Here is a 20796-nt window from a genome sequence, read left to right as displayed (position 1 = left end):
AAAATATCAATTTATCAAACAACCTTCAAAGTCTTTGGGGATTGCAACACATTCTAGCCTCCATACTCAGCCACCTGAACTAAATGTTCCAGCTCTGACACCGACTCACTTCTCACAAGTTAATTTAAGAACCACCCAGACCGGCTTTTCTCTGTAATTACTGGGGGATAAGAGCAGAAGTTCCCTGCAGCCGATTGGTGGATAAATCCATCCTTCACATCCTGTCTTACAATCCTCTCACAGTGTGTGCACAGAGTGCATGCATGCACACACCTTTCTGTGAGCACCTTTCTTTATTAGAACTGGAATATTTCAAACTGGGATATATTTATTATTTTTTAACATTTGATTTGGATTTTATTAGTCTGCAAATATGACAATCCGAACAGCCCGTCCTGACCGGGTGCAACATTTCCCTCCCCGTATGCACTGTCTCAAAAAGGTGGGTGGGTAGTATCATTATTATAGTTATTGGTCAGAATTTATTGACTGCTCCAGCTCTATAAATTGTTTTTTTCCCTTCATATTCACTATCCTTAATTTAATATTTGTATGTGTGTATTATTATTACTTTAGATTTCTGCAGCATATTGATGTAAAAATAAAATTAACCTTTCTGGCAGTTAAGTTTGTTCTACTCAATTTTTTCAGAAACAATAACTTTTCTTTACAATAACGTTACATGTAGGATCTCCTTAAGTACATTTGTATGATATTTACACATGATTTGAAGAGCAGAGGATTGTTAAAGATCATCTTTAACTCCAGCATAAAGCCAATTAGCTTTGCTGCTCTGCTGCTGAAATATGCTGAACAGTTTAGCAGTAGAACCTGACCTCACCTGGTAAAAGGACGAAAAGACAGTACAGTACGTACATAACAAAAAAAACATGAAAGGATTAACAACTTCATCCTCTACAACTCACAAAGATCATAGTGTGTAGTTTAGCCTCCATACTGAAAAGTGTTGTCATATGTTGCTGTCATTATGAGAATTCTCTTCATATTTTTGAATGTATATGCCTACATGACTACTGTGCAGTAGATATCCATTCTGTATGTCTATAAGCTGTATGTGAGATGGGCCCTCAGGGTAATGTGACTCGGTCACTTATTTACTTATTTATGCAAAAAAAAAAAGCAAACAGCACTGTTAAGGACAGTGCAAAAAATGTATTTAGATAAAGTTGATTTAAAGTAACAAAGTGACAAAGACATCTGCAGCACAGCTGAGCACAGCAGGAGGAGCTCTGGAGAATAATTGTCACCACCTACATTACCACTCATTGGGCCTCTGTATCCTATTTAAGACTCCTGGACATGTCAGGAATCAAATCTCTAACCCACCCAAGCTACTAGAATACAAAACTATAAGACAGAAGGTTTTTAATTGGATATAGTCAGGGGCAACCCCATAGCTGAGTGGGTAGGGAGGATATCACATGGGAGAAAATGCCCTGAGTAGCTACCCCCTGCTGGCCGGACCACTTACTGCTTGTTACCTATATATTACCTGTCAGTTTTAACTGTCTCTATCGATTAAATTCCCCAAAAAATAATATTAAAACTTGAGTGAGAAGTGTTTTCCTGTGAGGAAGAAAGGGATCTTATCAAAATCACTGATATATTATAACAATTATCTACATGTAAATCATGTGCCAGGACTGCCTCGCAGTGGTGGAATAAATACATGTTTTACTGAGGTAAAAGTGGCAAAAGCACAATTTAAAATGTGTCTACTACAAGTAAGACATTCAAAATGTGTCTCAAATGAAAATACAAAAGTATTATCAGCAATAGGCACTTTAGTGTTAAAGTAAAATTATTTGTTATGTATGTAGGATGGCCCTTGTAATTGTTGCATTATGCATGTAATGGTATTGGATTATTACTACTGAGGTCATAATGTGTAAGCAGTTGAAAAGTACCATAGTTCTCTCTGAGATGTTAAGAAGTAGAAGTTTGAAGTAGCACAACAGCATGGAAATACTCAAGTTAAGTATAAGTACCTCAGAGAACATGTGACTGCACCACATACAGTGTTGTTCCTTTCCTGATGAGATGCAGTCATTCGTATTCAAGTATTCAGCATTCTGTCAATGTTCTGAGCCAATATAGCAAAGTGTTGTTACATTGCATTAAACTATAGGTTTAAGTGTCTTGTCTCCCCCATGTAACATGACGAATACGTCAAACATCTTGTACAGTATTTTGCTACCGCAAAAGCTTTTTATCTAGAAACATAATTGAAGAGATACAGTTTCTAAATATAATGATGGCACAACCTGATGGTCCCAGGGCTGGATACCAACCAGGCAAGAGATCTGTCCAGGGGCTGCAGACTCCCAGGGACCACACATGGCCAAAGTTTGCTGTGTGACAATGTTGTGGTGCAATGTTTCTGTAACTGTCAATGTGTTTGGAAATATGTGTGACCACATCAATAGCTACTTAAATGAAAATGAACTTAAAGCTGTTCCCTCACTTAAAAAAAATAGAGGGCCTGTCATAAAAGGGTGCTTATTCCGAAGCAAATTATCAAATGACCGGGACGGCTGTGGCCCAGGGGATAGATCGGGTCCCACTCTAACCAGAGGTGGTTCGATCCCAGCGGTTCGGTCTTTGGGCTGTTCTCATAAAAAAAAAGTGCTGATCATATGAATGTGTGTGTGTGTGAATGCATGAATGGCAAAAACAGTATTTGTAAAGAGTGGTCACCAAGACCAGAAAAGCACCATACAAACCATTTAAAATACAGAATGTAACTGACACACAGAAAAACTGGGGCCACATATACCGGCTAGTTTCTGTAGGCTCTCTCCGGGCTACCTATGGAGCTGCTACATTCACTGCTTTTGATGAGGACTTAAAGCTTACAGGTGTAGAAGAAATGAGGAGTCAATACAGACCCACAGCAGATTTTTGCTCAAGGGCCCTTTAACAGGTTGGATTTTCCCACCTTACTTAATACTCGGACATGCCAAGGCACCTATAAATCCCTCCATGCCCTAGCCCCACCATATACAAATTCAAGCTATTATCATGCCACATGGATCCATTGGATTCCGAATGGAAAATTAATGACATTGTGGTATTTTATTTATCTGATCTTGCTTACAAACAAACATACAAACCAACCAACAAAAAACAGACAGGGGTGAAACATATCCCCTCCTTGTTTGGTGATGCTCTAACCCTCAACTGGGAGCGATGTATTTGATTCAAGCAGCTGGAATGATCCATTGAGTTGTGATAACGTTTGAAACATGGATATCTGAGATAAATATTTGTGAAGATATTCTTGAATATTCCATTGTGGCTAATGGAAATGAATCCTGTTTCCAGCTGGAGGCCATGGTGGTGGAGATGCAGGACCTGGCAAATGGAGTGAAAGGCTCGGAGCAGAAACTCAATGTCACTACCATCCCACATGTCATCGCTGGTAAGACTGAAAAAATGCTGCTGCTACAAAATTATGTCAGATATCTTTAAAGAAGCAAATATCTATATTTTCTATATTAACATTTATCAATTTGACCCACTGAAAATGATCTTCCACAAATAGTGAATGTTGGACGTACATTTATTATATGGACAAAACCACAATGAAAAATGAAGTATACATTTGCTCTGTGTCTGCTGGGTGTGTAAATGTGCGGTTGACTGCAGCTTTATGTGTCATGCTTTGTTTTCAGCTTGTTGTGCTGCTCCAAGTGGCCAAAAACATAAAGCACATGGCTTTAAATTTGTGCTGCAGTGCACAAAAGAGTTTATTACTGTTTTTATGCATATATCTAAGATGTAATGTTTGTTTTTAAAAGAGTCTTCTGTCATCAGAATACTTTTATTTATATAACATCGTAATCTTTTCTTTATTTGCTGCAAAGTTTACTTGTGTCAGATGATTAAATGCTGTAAGACTGATGTGGATCAATAGAACAACAAATAATAAAAAAAGAATTGGAATCCCTCCAGTGGCTCTAATTGGATTCAACTGATTACTAATGAAGCTCCTGTTCACTGAGCTTTAATTCTAGGTTTTGTTCTAATATTATTGTCAACTCCTATATAAAGACAAAAGTGGACAGTGCATCTACTGATCCAACATAAAATCAGTATAATTTCTCTTGACATCAGTGACAACACACTGTCGGTGAATTATTTAAAGCACAGACTGTGAGAAGCCTCTGACAGGCTGCCTTGACTGTCTAAGCTGCTAACACAGGCTAAATAAAGTAAACCACAATTGGATGAGATCTGGACAGTGCTTTAGGAGCCAAGGTGGCTTTTTAATCTGCGGTAAGACCAGCAAGGGAAAGGTCAGAACAGATGTATATGGGTCAAACCCACCATGTGATAGTCTGAGTAATGTAGAAGCACCACCTGTGAATAACAGATTACAGAATGAACAGTTAGAGCAGAAAATTGTTTTTTGTGATTCACCCAAAATAACTTCATAGCACAATCATTTGTGCTATTAAGTCTCTTGCTGCTGTTGCCTGACCTCTATCATCCCAACAATCAACTTTAAGATAAGATAAGATAACAGAAGAACTTTTCAGAACACGTTTTTAGAGATTTACCACCTAAACAGAGATGAGGGGTTTATGGGAGAAGCTAAGAGCCACTAACCAGAACCCAGATGTAATATGGGAGCTGGAGCTCCTTGCCTGCAAAAGGTAAACCCTGTCGGACTTAGATCTGTGATGGGTGCTCAGTGCCAAACATTTTTTGGCCAAGCCTTGACCCATGGAGCCTATTTGGGCTCAGCTTGAGACAATAATATGGAGCCACCACCCCGTGGGCCCACCGCTTGCGGCATTGGAGTAAAGTGCTGTACAGGTCAGGTGGCATCTAAAGGCAGGCACCTCAGCAGGCTGAATCCTGGTTCGGCATACTGGATCTTCAGAGGTGTAATGTCACCTCTCTGGTGGAAAGGGAGTGGGAACTAGAGTTGGAGGTTAGGGGTACCAACTAGATACCTCCAGGATCACTGTGGCTCAGGAAGTAGATGGCTGTTCTGTCAGTATATGAATGATATGTGATAGAAAAGTGTTGCGTATAGACATGAATGTGTGTGTGAATGTGACCTTTTGAGTGGTCCTTAGAGAAGCATTATATAAATGCCATTTACTCTATGCAAAGCATGGGTTATGAAACCAAACTCGTGGAGAGGGGCTGGGCTCTTAGCTTTTCCAGGAGTTTTTCCAGGAGAATCAGAAGGTCCCCTCTGTATGAAAACTATCTGTTGTATGTGCCTAAGCGTCGAAGACCACTTCAGAAAACCCAGCCTTCTTGGAGTCCATGAATGGGATCCTAGGAAGGATTCTGCCTAGGGAGTCTACTGGGGGACTTCAACAATCACATGGGCAACGATGGAGAGACCTCCAGGGGAGTGATTAGAGGAATGGCCGATCTGATCCGAACCTGAGCGATGCCTTGTTATTAGACCTCTGTGCTAGTCATTGATTGGCCATTACTAAGAACATGTTCAAATTGTTGCTAAGTATACCTAGTACCTTCAAAACCTCAGGCCAATAATCAGTGATCATTGGTCTATCATCATCAGATCTAGCATGGTAGTCTGTTTGATTAACGGTGTGTATACAGTGTGTGCAGCATCTCAGTTCTTAACTGTGCTTCCACAGGTAAGGACATCATCGCATGGATTGCCAACAAGATGACGACTCCAACTGAAGGTAGAGTCTGTTTACTGCAAAAATCAAAGACTACAACATGGCATCTCCAAACATGTCAGTCATTGACGTAAGGACTTCCTCCTATTCACCCTCCTGCCTCCTGTCTGTGTCGTTCCAGAGGCTCTTGTCTTTTGCACCATGTTAGTGGCCTATGGCTACATCTATCCCCTGCAGAACCACAAGAAGCTGGTCATGTGCAATGATACTAGCCTCTACCGCTTCCAGGTAAAACTGAGCACTCACTTCTTCTTTGCTGCCTATGTTGTCACACTTTATTATAACAGAGGAACATAATTTGGACAGGGTTTAAGTTCATTAAGGATATACCCACTGAATGTGGCCCAGAAAGTGTAAACAAAAGCCATGAGGTGGAAATGTCACTCTATTATTGGTCATTCAATCAGGCGGGTAAAAATAAAACAATCCCACCTCAATTTCTATCAATATATGGTACATCATGGAGCACCGCCAGGTTCTGTTTACGCTGGTTTTGATCTGGAGTGCATATAATCAGACATTAGAGAACAGCGCATACGAACATCTGATTAGACAGCGGGTACTAAATAATTAAAATCAGCCGACATCAGCCTCTGTAACTGTGGCTATCAACGGCAGAAGACAATGATTTGGTGCATGTTCCTCAGGGGTTTCACAGGGGGTCTTAAATTAAGAATCCTGTTGAGGTCATCATACCACACAAATTTGTCCTTAACATCTGCAGAGCTGGAATGCACTCTCAAAATATTTTAAATACCTCTCTGTTCGTATGCACCTTCTCTAGTAATTTTGATATGTTCTCTTCAGCCGAAATATCCAGGAGGCATCTCACTTCGTCCTGAGTTTGAGTTTGTCCTGTGCTAGTCCACATTTTGGTCGCAATCGGTGTGATAGCGATAGTCATCAAAACAGGATGAGAAAACCTTTTCAAACCAATGAAATGACAGATATACTACTTCCTGTTATTGGTTTGAAGGGTGTTCACACCAGAAATGACCTGCTCCAGAGTTCAGAGAAAGTGGTCAGAGACCACCTCTTCAAAGCGGACCAGAGTGCGGTCGTGTTGTTTGCACTCTGGTCCGGTGTTCACACCATCCAAACGAACCGCACCAAAGGTGTAAAAGCTCCAGGGTTCGATTTAACCGGACTAAACTAGGCTGCTGTGAACCCGCCCTAAGAGACATCTCATTATTTTTAGAGACAGAGTTGGTTATAGGTTCTCTTATCTGTTATCTGTTGTTTTGTTGATTATGTTGTTTTTTGTTTATGTTTATACACTGATGGAACATCAATAACACTGTTGTCAATCTCAACCTATTCAGACACCATACTTCTGGCCTACACAGAAATGGGTTGCAGAAGACTCTGACTATGGTGGGTACAGTATGTCATAGGAGGCGGGGTCAAGGGGCTTCAGTGACTCTTTACAATGAAACCTGCAGACTCTTCAATCACAGGGATGATGATAAAAAAATAGATAGATAGATTCATTGATTCATTGATTCAACAAACAAATTAGGTATTTTTAATGACATACAACTGTATGTAATGACATTCTAGTATATGTGAAACAAACCCTTTTTTTGCAGCCATTTACCTGGCAAAGAGGAACATCCGCAAGAAAGGCATGCTCGAGCCCTATGAACAGGTACATGTTCAAGCAAAGAAAACGTTTGTGTCTATGTGTGCATGTATGTGTAAAACAAAAGTCCACTGCTTTCATTTTATCTGACACTGACAGAGCTGGAGACCAGATTTGCCTTTAGTCACACACAGTGCGTCTGGATGCAGACATAAGATGTAATGCGGCAACAAGCACTCAGCCCAAAATAGGCTTTAGATGAAAACAGATGTGTCTAGAAAACCAATAATCATGCTTAAACTGTTGCTGTTCGTCTTTGTTGTACTTTTTTTATAAATTCATCTCAGCTCTTTGTTTATGTCAGAACAATTTTTTGTGTTAATGTGATAATCAGGGAGTATATCATCTTTTGGTTTAGACTATTTAGGATATAAGTGTTTTTACTGGCACAAACCATTTAAGTCGCTATTTTTATCCCCATTCTGATGGTTAGTGACATAGTTAGTTGTGAAAGAACAAATTCGTAGAGATGGTGGAATAATATATAGTAGAAAGGAATTCAAGACATGGCTGTATAAAGATATTTTAGCAGCTTTAGCCATTGAAACTCAAAATTGTATTTCTTATATTCAGGGGCTTTTCTATGACAAAGCACCTGGAAGGCCACACAATGTACTGTACAACTGTTTTCATAGACTGAGTGCTACTCTTCCTGACAGATAAGCCACTTCACAATCAAAGGCCCCATGAAATGAAAAATACATATTCCCAGTTTCAATCCTGTATGCCAGTGTTATTCATTCATCCCTTCTTATAAAATCAGTCAGTATTTTTACATCCAAATCTCAGTTTAACATTTTTTTTCGTTATCATTCTTTCATTCTCAATGTTCTCATTCTGTGTCCAATGATAATGCAGCTAGTTACTGTCAACACTGCGGCCGGGCCGTGACACAAATTCAACTGTTCCCTCCATTGCTTCACCTTTTTTGTGTTTGTGTTTTAAACAGGCACATTACGACCACCTCCATAAATGGCTGAACCACAAGTGGGACTTCATTGTGATGCAGGCCACTGAACAATACAAGTATGTGAAATAATCAGAGTCTAAACCTCAGTATGTTCTCAAAATGTAGTTAGTGTTTGAAAGTTTGCAGTGAAGGTAAATAGGAAATGTGGTGAAATATCGTGAGGGGATGACATCGGAGGTTCCTACCTGGACATCGTGACTGATAGTTCAAGAGTCCATCTTCCCCCCAGAACTGACACATGGTCTTACAAGTGGAGTTCCATGCAGGTCATTTCTATTCAACCTAATCTAAAAAAAGCAGTGAGAGCAGGCTACAATATGCAACCTATTCATTCCACCCTGTTCCATCGGCCCTCTTGTCAAAGCTACGCCCCCCGAAACACACAAACGTGCACAGCCTGACAACGACTAGAAGCGGACTTTTCTGTGACACACGCTAACTTCTGGCAATCGTCGTGGCTTTAAGCACCTATATGGAACAAAGTGGAATTGTCTCGACTGGCAAAGCAAAGTTGTAATAAACAAGATTATGAATCTGACAAGATGTTTGATATACCAACTTTTAATACTGAGGGTTCAATAGCCAGACTTAAAAGAGTACAAAAAACTTTCATGTGTACAGTAATGTAGGTATATACTGTATGTGGACATAAATACATAATATGTTTTAAGTCAGACAGTTTTGAAAACCGACCCCTACTTGAAATATCATTGTTTGTGTGTGTGTGCGTGTGTGTGTGTGCGTGTGTGTGTGTGTGTGTGTATGTGTGTGTGTGTGTGTGTGTGTGTGTGTGTGTGTGTGTGTGTGTGTGTGTGTGTGTGTGTGTGTGTGTGTTTCAGGGCTGGTAAGGAGAGGAAGAAGCCGGATCGTGTGGTGTTTGACTGCCAGGAAAGGGCTTACTGGATATTGAACAGGCCTCCGGTCAGTGTGTGTGTGTGTGTGTGTGTGTGTGTGTGTGTGTGTGTGTGTGTGTGTGTGTGTGTGTGTGTGTGTGTGTGTGTGTGTGTGTGTGTGTTTATATATACTGTAGATCTCATTATAATGTGATTACTGTACTTGCTGTACATTTGTCATGATCCTCCTGTGTTTGTACAGCGTCGTACTCACAGTGCTATTGACTGCAGTCCAGAGCATCTATTTGATCCCAACACAGATGAGGTAACAGGTCAGTACGTACGTACACACACACACACACACCCACACACACACACACACTGGCTGAGGTCAGCTGGTCTTGTAAGAAACTTACTGGAGCTTAAGATGCAGAGTAGTAGTGCAGAGCTGATCTCTATGGACATATCCACTTATAGACTGGAACCCTCCTGACTCTCCCTGTGGCTCACTCTCTCTATCACTCCTTTCCCCTCTTCCTCTTCCATCCCATCCCCCTTTCCCATCCTTTCCTGTTCGGATAAAAACCTGGTAGAGCTACTTTGCTGTTATATTAATGGTGGATGACAATAAATGTTTTCATTGAATCCATTTAATTCACATTTCATTTCGGGCAAAACGATCACACTGGTCAGAGAGGTCCCCCTGTTTCAGTTGAAGATAACTGAGGTTATTGTTCAAAGTGAAACGGGAAAAGCTGCAAGAACGTGACTATTTCAAGCTGCTCTGGTATCTGCTAATGCTTGCTGTTTCTCATAACTAGTAAGGAGCTTAAGTTGAATCTCGTCTCCAGAAAGAGTTCTATGGTTATTTGTTTGCAGAGGACAAAGTCACAGCACTCTTTACTTTTACTCTACTGTAAACACTGTGATACATAGAACATCATCCATCATTGGCTGCAAACCGGAGTCTTTTGAAGTGGGGGTGAAGAGGAGGGCACTGAACAAACTGTTATCCATCATGGACATTCACAAGCACCCTCTCCACCACCTAGTGGACAGACAGCGGAGCACTTTCTCCGACAGACTGGTTCAGCTCTGATTGCCGCAGGGTCAGATCCAAGAAATCTTTCCTGCCCAGAGCATTAACACTGTACAACTCCTCACCTCGGGCAAAAGGGGGGACTCTCCCAACCCTGAGCCGTATAGTTTCTGTCTACACCAAAACTCTCTGCTTACTCCTGCAATAACTGTGAATTTGCACGTTATGTTCATATATTAGTTTAGTGCGTATTATTCTTACCTACCTCATTACATTGTCTTTAAATGCAAACAACTACTGCAACTTTGCACACTTGTCTCTTGTTTATAGTTTGTCATCTCTTGTATTTAGTCTGTTGTTTATAGGCATATTCCTTGTTATTATATTTAGTAGTTTACTGTGTATTCTAGTACTTTATTATGTATCATTTACTTAGGGAGTATGTACAGTTTTCTAGTAGATTTTATGTTTATTACATTCTATTTTGCGCTAATTCAATTTTACAACACCTAGTACTGTTCTTCCAGTGGATCTTGGGAAGTCCCCCTGATTGTTATCAGCTAGATTAGAACCATATACTTCATCCTCAATAGACAAACAAGACATTCATTTTCTTACAACTTCAACTACATGCACTTTACCTTTGGCTTTTTGCAGTTCTACATTTAGTTACTTTACACAAAACATAAAAAAAAAACATATTATTACAAAAATTTATTAATGAAGAAGTATATATACTGTGAAAGAGTTTAGAAAATAATCCAATGAAATAATATATGATGTCCCATGAGGCCTAATATTTCCTCATTGTGATCAGGGATGAAAGAATTAACCATGCAGTTGAGTGGCATGATTCATTATCTTTTTTTCATTGAGACGTTGCCTGTAAAGAGAATATCTTTCAGATTTGTCCGTCAGACAATATGTGATGCTATGCTTAAGTGAATGCCACAAAATCAAAGCTGTACATCTCGAGCACTATACTGCTGCTCCAGGACAATCTTTGTTTGGTGTTTTGAATTTTATAAGAATGGGTTTAATTTGGTTTTCATCATCAGGATAAACGTCACTTTTCTTAACACGTACAAGATGACGGTCACCAGAAACTGGTTATTCACTGCATCGTTCCTTCTCCTGTCTTTTTCTCCTTTCTAACAGATTTCCATACACTGATGAAGAGAGACAAATCTAATACAATAAGTGTTTTACCCAGACTTACATCTTGTGTTGTCCTTAGTCAATCTCTCCAGGAAATGGTGATGATGTGATTGTAGTTATTCATGTAAAATGAACAGTTTTGTCAAATTCCTGCAGTTGGGAACATGGGGAAATTATTGGAATTTTTTTTTTTTACCACACTTTCCTTCATAAAATAAATCTATACAAATATTATCAGTTTAAAAGAACTAATGGCTACAGGCAGACTAATCTTTCAGAAATGCATTTTGCTCTAATAATTAAAAAAACAACTTGCAAGCTTAAGTCACCTTTGCCCTGAGAGTCTGTTTAGTAATGTGTTTTTTGTTGTTGTTGTTATTTTCCACCCTTCTGTTAGCTGTCTGTAGATAACACTAAGCATCAGAATATTCCTCTGCATGCTATCAAACTAGATATACTTCAAACAGTGATGAGAGTCAACTGCACCTAATAAACTGTTTCCATCAAAACAAACTTTTCTTTTCTTGTTGTGTTCAGAAAATCAGCTTTGACCAGTACAGACGCATGGTAAGTCATAATCTGTAATTAGTAATCATTCATCTTATTTTATTTTAGTAATGGATGAAATGTCCTCTCAGTTCACTGTTGGTGGCTTGACGCTGCAAACTGAGTTTTAAAAACATCACAGAAGTCGATAGTTTTGTTTAAAAACCTTTTACAAAATTACAGTTGGAAAACTACAATTGTGAATTACATTTTATGTTCTTCTATTCCAGAACATTTTCTATCAACAAGCCATCATGAGGTCAAAGGTCAAATCTAGTGTTTCCCTCGGAGCGTAAGTTTGTCTAGTACCTTACATGTAAAAGCCTTGTTACCCTAAGATAAACTTTATTTCATTTTTTTCCTGTCATAATAACTTTAAGGAGGATATTTCAACCTGGGCCCTATGTTGATAAATGTGAGAGTGTAAATGAATGGTGCTTACAGTAACTTTTTGAATCTGTCCAGTAGATCTCCTCTGCCAGCAGCCATAACATGCTGGCAGAGGCTACCCTGTGGGGCAACTATATGACAGTCCTCAAAATGTCCACTTAAACTTCCTTTTTTCACCAATAAAAGACTCAAATTTATTTTTGGTTCATAAAGAAGTCTCCAGCACAGCCCTGATGATCAGAGATAAACATCGGGCCCAGGTTGGAAAAGACCAGAATTCCCCTTCAGAATCTTGTTCTGATACAAACTATTTCATGAATGAGATTTTTTGCATCCTAAATATAACCAAATGATTTTAACAAAATAAAATATTTCTTTATGATGAGAACAGGATATTTCTGATTATGACTGAGTAGTGACCCGTCAAAACATTGACTAGCCCAGTTTGTAAACTTGGAGGCTCTGTGGATTCCATTGGTCTCATGATAGTTGCATCTCCACAGACTCGTCAAGTACATCACAACGTACAAAACCCACGACCCATTTCTGGCTCCATGTCTACCCAGTAACCCCTGGCAAACAGACAATGACTCGTACTGGAGTCTCAACACGAGGAGGTGAGGGCCGCCCCGTTCATTACTTTCTGTCTGTTTTCATCGTCAATGTACATAAAGGTGTCAGTCTCAGATAAAGAAGTTATCATATTCATTGTGTTACTTTAATCAAACTAAACCCAAAGGTCATCAGCCTCTTCAGCCCTCAACGTGTTTACAATATGAGCTTTTGTTTTAACATTGGTTGGAGGGTGGGTGTGTCAGTAGGTTTGTTGGTAGATTGGTTGTTTGGTTGGTTGGTTTGTAGGTAGGTTGGTAGATAGGTAGGTAGGTAGGTTGGTAGGTAGGTAGGTAGGTAGGTAGGTAGGTTGGTAGATAGGTAGGTAGGTAGGTAGGTTGGTAGGTAGGTAGGTAGGTAGGTAGGTAGGTAGGTAGGTAGGTAGGTTGGTTGGGAGGTAGGTTGGTAGGTAGGTAGGTAGGTAGGTAGGTAGGTAGGTAGGTAGGTAGGTTGGTAGGTAGGTAGGTAGGTAGGTAGGTAGGTAGGTAGGTAGGTTGGTTGGTTGGTTGGTTGGTTGGGAGGTAGGTAGGTAGGTAGGTTGGTAGGTAGGTAGGTAGGTAGGTTGGTAGGTAGGTAGGTAGGTTGGTAGGTAGGTAGGTAGGTAGGTAGGTTGGTAGGTAGGTAGGTAGGTAGGTAGGTAGGTAGGTAGGTAGGTAGGTAGGTAGGTAGGTAGGTTGGTTGGGAGGTAGGTTGGTTGGTTGGTTGGTGGTTGGTTGGTTAGTTGAATGGTTGGTGGTTGGTTGGTTGTTGTGTTGGTTGGTGGGTGAATTGGTTAGTTGTTTGGCTGGTTGGTCAGTCCTGTGATGGGTTGGCGACCTGTCTAGGTTGTACTTGCCTGAAGGCAGCTGGGATTGGCTCCAGCCCAGTGATCCTTACAGGTTATAAAGGATATAGATAATTAAAGGGTATAGATAATGAATGGATGAATGTCTGACAAATGAATAGATTTCATAAAATACTACAAATACAAGTTATTAAAAGTTACTACAATTTCTATGACCCAAACACAGATCCATAATGTTGTCTCTGCACAATAATTGTATCATATGTAATCCAAACTGTTAGTTAGTACTGTATTTCTGTAAAAGTATAACATGGATATCCTGTCGTGAATGAGAGTTTCCCTGAGTTACTGAGCCTGTGTTTGTGTTCAGAGTGGATCCACCCACTAAGATGAGAGTGGAGCGCTGGTCATTCAGCTTGTTCGAGCTGCTGACTGACCTGCGAGGCCGAGACGACTTCAAGGTCTTCCTCAAGAAGGAGTTCAGCGGTATGTTACCTAACTTTATTTAAAAACATTCCAATTTGGATTATACTGTATATCTATGGTGAATTTCTGAGGTGGTTGGGAGATGGTGTGAGTTTACAGCTCAAAATAAGTGAACATGTGTGAGTTCACTGAAGTTGAGTGACCTCCCCAGTCAGCAGTTGTAAATCAAGCAGAAGCCAGTAGTGATGTGGTAGAGCAGGAGATTGGCAGAATTAATGTGAAGCTGACATATCTGCAGAGATGTTGTGATGAATCATATCAACATGGAGCAGAATGTAAAAGGAAAGTTTCCAACATCTTGTAGAATCAATGAAAAGAAGAACTGAGGCTGTGTAGTGTTTCTAATAAAGTGCTCAGTGAGTGTATTGGAACATTAAAACCAGAGTTTCCTTTGTGACATGTCATCTGCCTTTCAAATGAGACTGTCTACTGCCTTGCTCTGAGGTTGTGGTAACATGAACATCAGCCTGCTAACATGCTAGTGTGTGTGTGTGTGTGTGTGTGTGTGTGTGTGTGTGTGTGTGTGTCCCAGGGGAGAACTTGGCTTTTTGGGAAGCTGCTGAAGAATTGAAGTGGGGCACTGCGTCCTCCATGTCATCAAAGGCTGAGACCATCTTTAAGTAAGTGTGTGTGTGTGTGTGTGTGTGTGTGTGTGTGTGTGTGTGTGTGTGTGTACACTTTGCGTACAATTGTTTTTTTCTTTTGGTTGATGTTAAGAAGAATGTCCATTTGAAATATAAACACAGTATCCACATGTCTAGTACTAACATGCCGCTTATCGTGCTCTTTTACACTTTGCTATATTTATTTTATGTTATGGTTTTTTATCCCCATATTGAATGTACAACAGGGTCCTGGTTTGTTTGTGGGTTTTTTCACTCACAATACGTCCTGCGTTAGGGCTTCTCCCTAATGCAGGATTTACAGTAGAGCTGATGTGGAGTGTCTGTGTTCAGAACCTTCCTGGCCCCTGGTGCTCCTCGTTGGATCAACATTGATGGCAGGACAATGGGTCTGACAGTGAAAGGCCTGGACCATCCTCACCGCTACGTGCTGGAAGCAGCGCAGACACACGTCTTCCTACTCATGAAAAAGGTGTGTCTATGGCCATGTAGCTAATAAAGACTATAATTCATCTGTAAGGGTGATTGATTAGCACCAACAAGTGATTAGTGATTATTTCAAAGATCTAAAATGAGCTGTTGTATGATGGGACAGGAAGGCTGAAGGGTCAGAGCAGACGGCGGCTTGGTACCAAGAGTAACCAGGTCTTTCCATTAGGTCCCACAGGAACAACCTCCCTGATGAGATCTGTCTGGAGAGCTCCTTATTCTCTTTTAAATACCCCTTAAAGACATTTTTATTTTTAATTAATGTTCTTTCTCAGGGCTTTGGGTCTTTTTAAAACTTAAGTATAAAAAAAATAAATAAAAAAAAAAGTCCTTGCCCTGATCACACTGACTATTTTAATCATATCAAGACGGTTTTGCTTTATTTTATCTTTTCTCATCTTTAATACTTTCATATTCCTGCTTGAAAGTTGTGTGCTCTTCAAACTGCCTTTAATTCAATGTAATTATTTTTCTTTTGTTTGCCCTCACGTCATTTTTTCTTGTAAAACACTTTACAACTGTGTTTTGATAGGTACTACTTAAGTAAAATTATTATTATTATTATTATTAGTAATAGTATCCTTATTATTATCACCAGCAGTCTCATGTGTTTTCGTTGGTACAGGATACTTTCTTCCGTTACCTCAAGTCACCCGTGTACAAAGACATCCAGAAGAAAGCACTGAGCCCTGAGGGTCATAACTTCAGGTTAGTTGCTAAAATTATTTCATTTAAATGTTTTGTGTTTTTCCTTTTGCACACGAACACATGTTGACCACACGTGTTCAATATGGTCCTCTAGGCATCCTAATAATATTTACTAGCAAGAATTTCCATCTCACGTTTATTTGCCTTTGTATAACAGTCAGTATGGAAACAGGGAACAGAGTCACCATCTCCCCTTCGGTTCCTGACTTATGGTGCTGAATAACAAGTGTTTTTGCAGAATATCATAATTTCAAGATTAAGGTGACGTTCTACCTTTTGGATATAATAGGCTTGGGCAATATGGCCCAAAATGATATCAAGATAAATACTTTCATATCAGTTGATATCGATAATTATCATGATAAATGTCACATCATTTTTTCTTGAAAGTTTAAAGACAGATTGTTGCTCCTGCTGGTTGTGGTGTTGACACTGAGCATAGTGTGACTTCAGGCAGGTCATGGAATCAAGCTCAGCCACAATCCAGCACATCAGCTGACAGCAGCAGGTCTTTAGAGGTGCTTTCACACGTGCACTGAACTCTGGACATCCCACAGACATTCTCCGGAGGAACTTTGTGTGTGAACGCAAATGCCACAGTGAGAACCTCTGGACTTTCTGTGGACTTTCTCCAGCCTGTCCCTCAGTAAAAAGTCCTCAGAACATCCGGAGGAGCCAATATGTGTAAACACACTAGAGGATCCCCTGCAGGATTCACAGCGAGCAAGCTGATATGTCGATGACATTTCAAACACGTGACAGATGCAAAAGGAAAAAGAAAAAGCAAAAAACAAACATCTCAGGATGAAAAAGCGATGCCACGCACATAGACGACGCAACTGAAAATGTCAAGAGAGTTATTGGTGATAATTGCCAAGCCAGTGTCGCTGGGCTTTAAACAGAAACACATGATCTCTGCAGCGGTATTAATACATTACATCCTGCCTCTGCCTCCTGCTCCACCCCTCACCTGGATGCTCTGGGGATTTCTGTGTTGTTGTGAAAGCGTCTGAGCAAAGGACCTCCTGATGCATTATAAAAGGCAAACTCAGGAGAAAGTGTGCGTACCCAATACTCTGGACTTCCTCCGGAGGTCTGAAAACAGTTTATGCCAGCCCGCATCAGCTGATCCTCTTCTATGCATTCAGCTGGCAAAGCTACTTTGTCTGCCATCTGTTCCTGCTTCCATTGCAAGCCACTTTTCAAGCCACATCCACCCCAGCACTTCCTTTACATATCTGACCTAATCCTTGTAGTCATTGATACCTGTTCTGTTCTGTGCCAGGGTCTTTTAGCTGCCGCTCTCCCTGCCTCACTTTCCATGAAGGCTCATGGTCAGGTAGTGGGGTGGCACGTATGCTTTGCACGTATGCATGAGGAAAGGCAGGGGGTCCGAGGACAGAGCCATACACTGCCAAATATAACTTATTGCTATATTTGAAATCTAATTCATTTTGATAAAAGTGGTCCTGACACTTGCCAAACGGCAAGACATTTTATAAATCCGAGTAAGATCAATTATGTGTAATACCTGCTCATTGTGCGTGCACAATGCATGAGCAGTGATATACAGTATACTGGACTTTTGTTATATTGCTATTGATGAAAATTATTTTGCAATAATCATTTCTATTGTTTTATTACCCAGCCCTGTTATGTAGATCATCTCTTCACCCTTTTTGAAATTTGTAAGACAATGTGAGTTCAGTTTCATCTTGAGTTTGCTTTTCCTCCCTAGTCCGGCCCAGCTGGAGCAAAACGCTCAGAACCGGAGCCTCGGCATCCATCCCATCATCCTCTGGAAGGAGGAGGAGGAGGAGAAGGCTAAGGCGGCCGCTGCCTCCGCTCCTGTCGATGTCAAGGCCATGATGAGCAAAATAGACAGGAAGAAGTAGAGCCATGCACTGAAGATTTACATGACATGTGACACACAGTAACACATAGGTACCAGCCAGGAGAGGCTTTGTTTTAGAAACAGCAGTACAGCTCACCACAAAAGCTGCCCTGTTCTTTCAGCATGTATAGAATATGACAGTATGTTAAGTCACACTAATGACACAATTTGTATCTAATCAAATATATCATAATAAATATTTAAATATACAGTACATCAAAAATAAAACCTTTATTATTATTATCAATACATTAGATGCTGAAGCCAAATCTATTGTTAAATGTCTGAAGTTTGACTAGAGCCAATGAACCTGCTTTTTGTTATTGCTGACCCTGTGATAGTTGTGTTTTCCATGCATATTGCTCCATACAAGTAAGAGAGTAAAGTAACAGTCAGGGCACAGATATTGTAGCTTCTGTTGCTGCAATATAAATACAAAATAAATGATAAATGTTGTTGTACATACGGGACAGATTTAAGTCTGATTTGATTAAACTGTCTCTACTGTCGGCTGCAAACTATTCACTTCCATATGGATATTTCTACTGTTTGTACATCTGGTTACTTGCCTGAAATGAATAATGAGATCAAGTTAAAGTGGAGTTCAGTGTGTATGTGTGTTTGTTCAGTTAAAGCTAAAGGATCCAACCAGTGGCTTTAAACTCATTTCCTCAGTGTTTGGAGTTTTTGTTTGTTTGTTTTTGTATGTTCCAAGGCAGCGTATACAAATGGCATATTAACCACCAATCAGTTCCAACGTTGATGAAGTCATAATGTAACAAACAATACTAACTACTATAAGTTCACAACACACTTTAGGAGTTTCAGGGGTAAACAGCGTTTTAGCCCAGGCAAATCTTCTTCAGACGTGATAAAACAACAGAAGAAAACACAACATGCCTCCATGCTGTTGTGTGGTGTCATGAACTGATGCCGTTTCGAGTCGAAAAGGGATGTCGGGGCTTCCAAACACTCGGATGACACCAATAGAGCAGTATGGAGGCATGTTGTGTTTTTTCTGTTTTTATATATCGTCTGAAGTATCGGTCACCGGTTACTTGAACTGTATCCGATTCAGCTGCAACACGGTTTATCCCTGAGACTCCAGAAGTGCTTGACAGTAGTTTTTGCCAGTCACCCATTTACACAAACATTCCTGCTGTGCATCTATAGGCAGCACATTATCAGGTGCAATTTAGGGTTCAGTATCTTGCCCAAGGACACTTCGGCATGCAAAATGGGAAGGACTGAGATTGGACCACCTGAACTCTGGTTAGAGGATGACCCTCTCCCCCCCGAGCCACATCCGTCTAAGTAGAGTCCAGTGAGATCCTGTGGATAAACACTATCTTGATAGTTTGTAGCAGGTCAACCAATATAACTATTATCCTGTGTATATTTATAGGATCCAACTGACTGTCATCCATGGATTCATGTCATCTTGAAGTCAAACTGATCGGACAAGGCTCCTCTGTTGCTCTTTCTGCTTCATCTAGATAGCACCACCCCAGAGTGTACCCATGTTTGTGTAGCAGCCACAAGTGTTCAAAGAGGAGGAGTCTACCCTGATCTTCCTACTGCTTCACATACTTTCCCACGTGCTCCTTCAGAAACACACAGTGCACAGGGATGTACTGCTGCTCATCTATGTAACATCAATCAATCAATCAAATTTTATTTGTATAGCCCATATTCACAAATCACAATTTGTCTCATAGGGCTTTAACATGGTGTGACATCCTCTGCCCTTAACCCTCAACAAGAGTAAGGAAAAACTACTTAAAAACCCTTTTAACAGGGAAAAAAGAACGTAGAAACCTCAGAGAGAGCCACATGTGAGGGATCCCTCTCCCAGGACGGACAGAAGTGCAATGGATGTCAAGTGTAAAGGAGAACATCAAGATAAAGGTTTTAGCAGCATTGATTAGGGTAAACATTTTGAAGTATAACTGAAGGTCAGTGAATTGGTGGATTAATGTCATTAATGGTCAAGTGTCTGAGGAGAAATACTATGTATCGAGCAGTCCTGCTGCAATCATAGTCCATGGTCAGCAGCCAGCAAGATCATGATCCACCATCAAGATCGGATGCCACTATAGTCCACAGTTATTGTCCACTGCCGCCATTAGGATCCATCATCAGCTGCCACCTCGGTCGTGGTCCACTACCAGTATCTGATGCCAACACGATAAAGGATCTGCCTTTGTTATCACGATCAGCCAGCACGATGCAGAATCCGCCATACTGGATCCACCATTACGACCTCTGATACGCGATCCACAGATCCTAATCCATGATGTGGCCACAGCCGCGGCCCTGGATCTGCGGACGATAAGGCAAAGGGACTCCGGGGAAGAAGTCAAGTCAGTAACATGTATTGATGGGATATGAATTACTTTGATGTGATAAAGATTGAGAAGAGGAAGGAGAAGCTGGAAAGAGAAGCTCCGTGTGTCATGTGTCCCCCGACCTTCTAAACCTATAGCAGCCTAACTAAGAGCAGGTCTAGGACAAGCCTGGACCAGCTCTAACTATAAGCTTTATCAAAAAGGAAGGTTTTAAGCCTACTCTTAAACGTACAGATGGTGTCTGCCTCCCGAACTGAAAGTGGGAGATGATTCCACAGGAGAGGAGCTTGATAGCTGAAAGCTCTGGCTCCTACTCTACTTTTAGAGACTTTAGGGACGACAAGTAAGCCTGAATTCTGGGAGCGCAGTGCTCTAGTGGGTTGATAAGGTACTAACAGCTCTTTAAGATATAATGGTGCCATATTGTTAAGGGCCTTGAAGGTGAGGAGGAGAATTTTAAATTCTATTCTAGATTTAACCGGAAGCCAGTGTAGCGAAGCTAATACTGGAGAAATGTGCTCTCTTTTCTTGGTTCTTGTCAGGACACGTGCTGCGGCATTTTGGACAAGCTGCAGAGT

At 40.6% G+C, this 20796-nt stretch overlaps 1 protein-coding gene across 1 annotated transcript; it reads left to right on the top strand.

Annotated features, from left to right (window-relative positions):
* Positions 1-259: 259 nt before the first annotated feature.
* Positions 260-18980, top strand: rgs9a (regulator of G protein signaling 9a). Its single transcript, XM_034592336.1, has 18 exons — positions 260-442; positions 3346-3442; positions 5649-5699; positions 5818-5924; positions 7019-7070; positions 7286-7344; positions 8288-8364; positions 9148-9229; positions 9404-9466; positions 11876-11905; positions 12115-12176; positions 12778-12891; positions 14041-14156; positions 14689-14776; positions 15113-15251; positions 15894-15976; positions 17715-17953; positions 18135-18980. Exons 1-17 carry the CDS (start codon positions 374-376, stop codon positions 17869-17871), a joined length of 1446 nt encoding a protein of 481 aa, XP_034448227.1. The 5' UTR covers positions 260-373; the 3' UTR covers positions 17872-17953; positions 18135-18980.
* The last annotated feature ends 1816 nt before the right edge of the window (positions 18981-20796 follow it).

This window comes from Hippoglossus hippoglossus, chromosome 8 (assembly GCF_009819705.1).
Source record: "Hippoglossus hippoglossus isolate fHipHip1 chromosome 8, fHipHip1.pri, whole genome shotgun sequence".
In the NCBI taxonomy this organism is placed as follows: domain Eukaryota; kingdom Metazoa; phylum Chordata; class Actinopteri; order Pleuronectiformes; family Pleuronectidae; genus Hippoglossus; species Hippoglossus hippoglossus.
The sequence above is the reverse complement of the archived record's forward strand: the minus strand, read 5'-3'. Positions and strand labels throughout refer to the sequence as shown.